The sequence below is a fragment of the Monoraphidium neglectum genome (assembly GCF_000611645.1).
Source record: "Monoraphidium neglectum strain SAG 48.87 unplaced genomic scaffold scaffold05763, whole genome shotgun sequence".
Taxonomy (NCBI): domain Eukaryota; kingdom Viridiplantae; phylum Chlorophyta; class Chlorophyceae; order Sphaeropleales; family Selenastraceae; genus Monoraphidium; species Monoraphidium neglectum.
In genome coordinates this window covers 1-2857 of record NW_014007868.1, presented here as the reverse complement: position 1 = coordinate 2857, position 2857 = coordinate 1, and the positions used below count along the sequence as shown (strand labels likewise).

The window sequence follows — 2857 nt, the reverse complement described above, 5'->3', positions numbered from 1 at the left end:
GCGTGCACGCGGCCGCGTGTGTGAGGCGCCCCGCGGCCGGGGCGGCCGCGGAGACCCCTTTGCGTCGGCATGCCTGCGCGTCAGTCTGGTGCGTCGCCGCATGGCCTTCGAGGGCGACCCCTCCCTGCTCGTTATTGATGGCCGCGCAACTTTCCGCCGGCCGACGCAATGCAGGCGGAGGGCGGCAGCAAGGCGGAGGACGCGGCCGACGAGGAGGACGGCGACGCGGGCGCAGACGCCGACGGCGGGGGCGTGGCGGAGGAGGAGGGTGCCGCGGGCGTGAAGGAGGAGCAGGGGGCGGCTGTGGCTGTCAAGGAGGAGGCGGCGGGCGTGAAGGCGGAGGAGGGGGAGGGGGAGGCCTTGGCTGCGGTGAAGGACGAGGCGGCGGCCGGGGAAGAGGCGGAGGTCAAGGCGGAGCCAAAGCAGGAGGACGGCGGCGCGGGGCAGGCGGGCGCGGTTGAGGCGAAGCAGGAGCAGGAGTGAAACGCCCGAGCTGGCTGGCCACCCGGCGCGCACCAATCGGGCCCTGCGGCTGCCTCGGGGGCATGCCTTGTTGCGCGGATCTACCCGAAACGGGCGCCAGTCGCGGCGGAGAGATTGGGGCGCGGCCGCGACCCTGGCTGTGGTTGCGGATGCGAGGGGCCCTGCGGGTGGGGCCAGGGGCCCTGAAAGGGCAAATTCCAGTGGCGCCCTGCGGCTGAGTTGCTACTTGGTTGTCTCTTCGGTTGAGCCTGCAAGCTTGGGTTGAGCCTTGCACCGCGGGCTGCGCGCGCTTCGCCTTGCGTGGGATCGGTGACACCCGCCCTCTCACGCACAGCTGCAGAAGGGGTGTCTTGATGATGGATGGGTGGGGGCGCGCGGGCGCAGCACCATACCGCGTCTCCCATCCTTGCCCTCGCGCGTGGCGCGGGCACGGCCGCCTGCATATGTTTGCGCAGTCGGATGCGGCGGCCCTTCACCCAGTCTCTCCTTTTTCCTGTGACCCCCTGCGCCCTGTTGACCTCTTTCTTTTGGGCAGAATGTTTCATAACTAACTTGTGGCGCCATATGCCGCCCCTTCGTTTCACTCCTACCGCCTTTGTTCTGCATCCACTGCCGCACCAGGCCGCCCGAGGCCGACGCGGTCGCCTGCCCGCAGAGAGCAGAGACTGCAGCGCAGCGGATTTACTCACGGCCCTTGTCTCCACCCCACTGGCGGGAGAGCGACGGCGCCGCCGTCGCAGGCTTGTGCAGGTGCACGTGCAAATTCGAAAGCAAAAACGCAAAACGTTCAAGCCATCCCTGCTGGCAAGCCGGATCAACGTAGATCACTGTCCGGGGAAGGACTGACGATTGTGGGGGATGGCAGCGCGCCCGGGCGACCGGGCGGCGCGGAAGGGGCTTTTTTGCAGGGCTGTGCTGTGCCCGGACGGCCCGGCCGTGGCCGCGCCGTGTGCAAAGAGTGTGAGATCGCCCCCGTTGGTCCTTGTGCAGTGTCGCTCGTGGGGCCGTTCAAAAAAGAATGACAGCAGCCGCTGCAATCGGCGGCGCCATCGATCAATCTTGTCGGTTAGGTGCCGCGGATGCATGCAACGAAGCGTTTGAAAGGCGGAAGTCGGAGGGCCACAGCGGCAATCTCGGGGGTCAGGCGCGCGGATTGATCACCCCTCGGGCCCCCTTCGTCGGCGGCCTCAGGCCGCTGCAATTGGTGGTAAGCGGGGCGCGCCCCAAACAGTGCGCGGCCGCCCCCTCAAATCCTTGCAAAAAGAGGCGGCTCGTGCTCACGAGCTAGGCCGGCGGCTCGCGCTTGCAGTCATGGCCGCCGCGGTGCGGCACACCGGACACGAAGTAAATCCGGTCATTGGGACGCGGCATCAAACTACTCAACCAATAGCAACCTTGTCAAGACCCGACAGATCCCCCTCAGCGCCCGCGCCCGCCCGGCATCACGACGCCGCCACGTCAGCCGCGCCGCCTGCGGTTGGCATCGCCAGAGCGCGGGCCCCCTGGGCGGCGGCTGCAGCGGCCGCCGCAGCCATGCGGTCGTCCCCTTTGCGTGTCGACTCGACCCAGGTCTCCAGCATCGCTTGCGACACCTCTGGCCGGTCGTGGGGCACCATGTGGCCTGCGGGGAACGAGCAAGAAGATACACCATGCGGGGAGAGGGTTTGTGCAAGTCATCTCGTTGCTGTTTTTTTTTGGAGGTGCGGGATGGGAGGGCAAAAGTGGCGGCTGGCAGCTGCGGCGAGTCACGCGATTTCATCACATCGCTGCCGCGCCCACCTGCGTTGCGGATGACCACGTGCGTCAGGGTCCTGCGTGAAGTGCAGTGGGAACATTGACAACGAGGCCGTCAGGAAGGTGAGTCAGTCCAGCAGAATGATTGGAGGCAGCGCCCTAGGAGCAGGGCCACACGCCAGCAAGACGGCGGCCTGCCGCCCACGCGGGCATCCGAAGAGGCACCGCAGCCGCACGCACGGCACGCGTGGACGCCGCCCGTGCGCGGGCAGCGGGCATGGCGGGGACCATAACAGCCCAGCCCACCGATGGTTTTTGATGTATCCGAGGGTCTTGCCGTCGTCGTCGCGCCAGATCTTGCGCTCGGCGTTCATGAAGCCCGTGTGGCCGGGCCTGCAGGGGGGGGTGGGCAAATGTGGGGCCGGCGCCGAGCACAGAGCAACAGCAGAGGTCACGCCAGGTTCAACGAGGGAGCTGCGGCTGCTTAGTCGGCTGCCGGAGGCGGGGCAGGCGGCGGCCCCGGGCGGCGCGTGGCCCGCGGCCCGACGCAGATGGTGCCCCTTGCAGCGGGCACGATCTCATACGAGCCATCACAGCTGGCCCGTGGCCCTGACCCAGCTGGAGGCAATCAGCGCGACGC

At 68.1% G+C, this 2857-nt stretch overlaps 2 protein-coding genes across 2 annotated transcripts; one reads left to right on the top strand and one right to left on the bottom strand.

Moving 5' to 3' along the window:
- Positions 1-168: 168 nt before the first annotated feature.
- On the top strand, positions 169-483 carry MNEG_15886 (hypothetical protein; the record flags this gene model as incomplete). The annotated part of the gene is made up of 1 exon (XM_014035644.1): positions 169-483. One exon carries the CDS (start codon positions 169-171, stop codon positions 481-483), a length of 315 nt encoding a protein of 104 aa, XP_013891098.1.
- Positions 484-1925: 1442 nt separating this feature from the next.
- MNEG_15885 (hypothetical protein) lies at positions 1926-2591 on the bottom strand (the record flags this gene model as incomplete). Its single annotated transcript, XM_014035643.1, has 3 exons — positions 1926-2104; positions 2263-2294; positions 2524-2591. The coding sequence occupies 3 exons, from the start codon at positions 2589-2591 to the stop codon at positions 1926-1928; spliced, it is 279 nt and encodes a 92-aa protein (XP_013891097.1).
- Between the last annotated feature and the right edge of the window lie 266 nt (positions 2592-2857).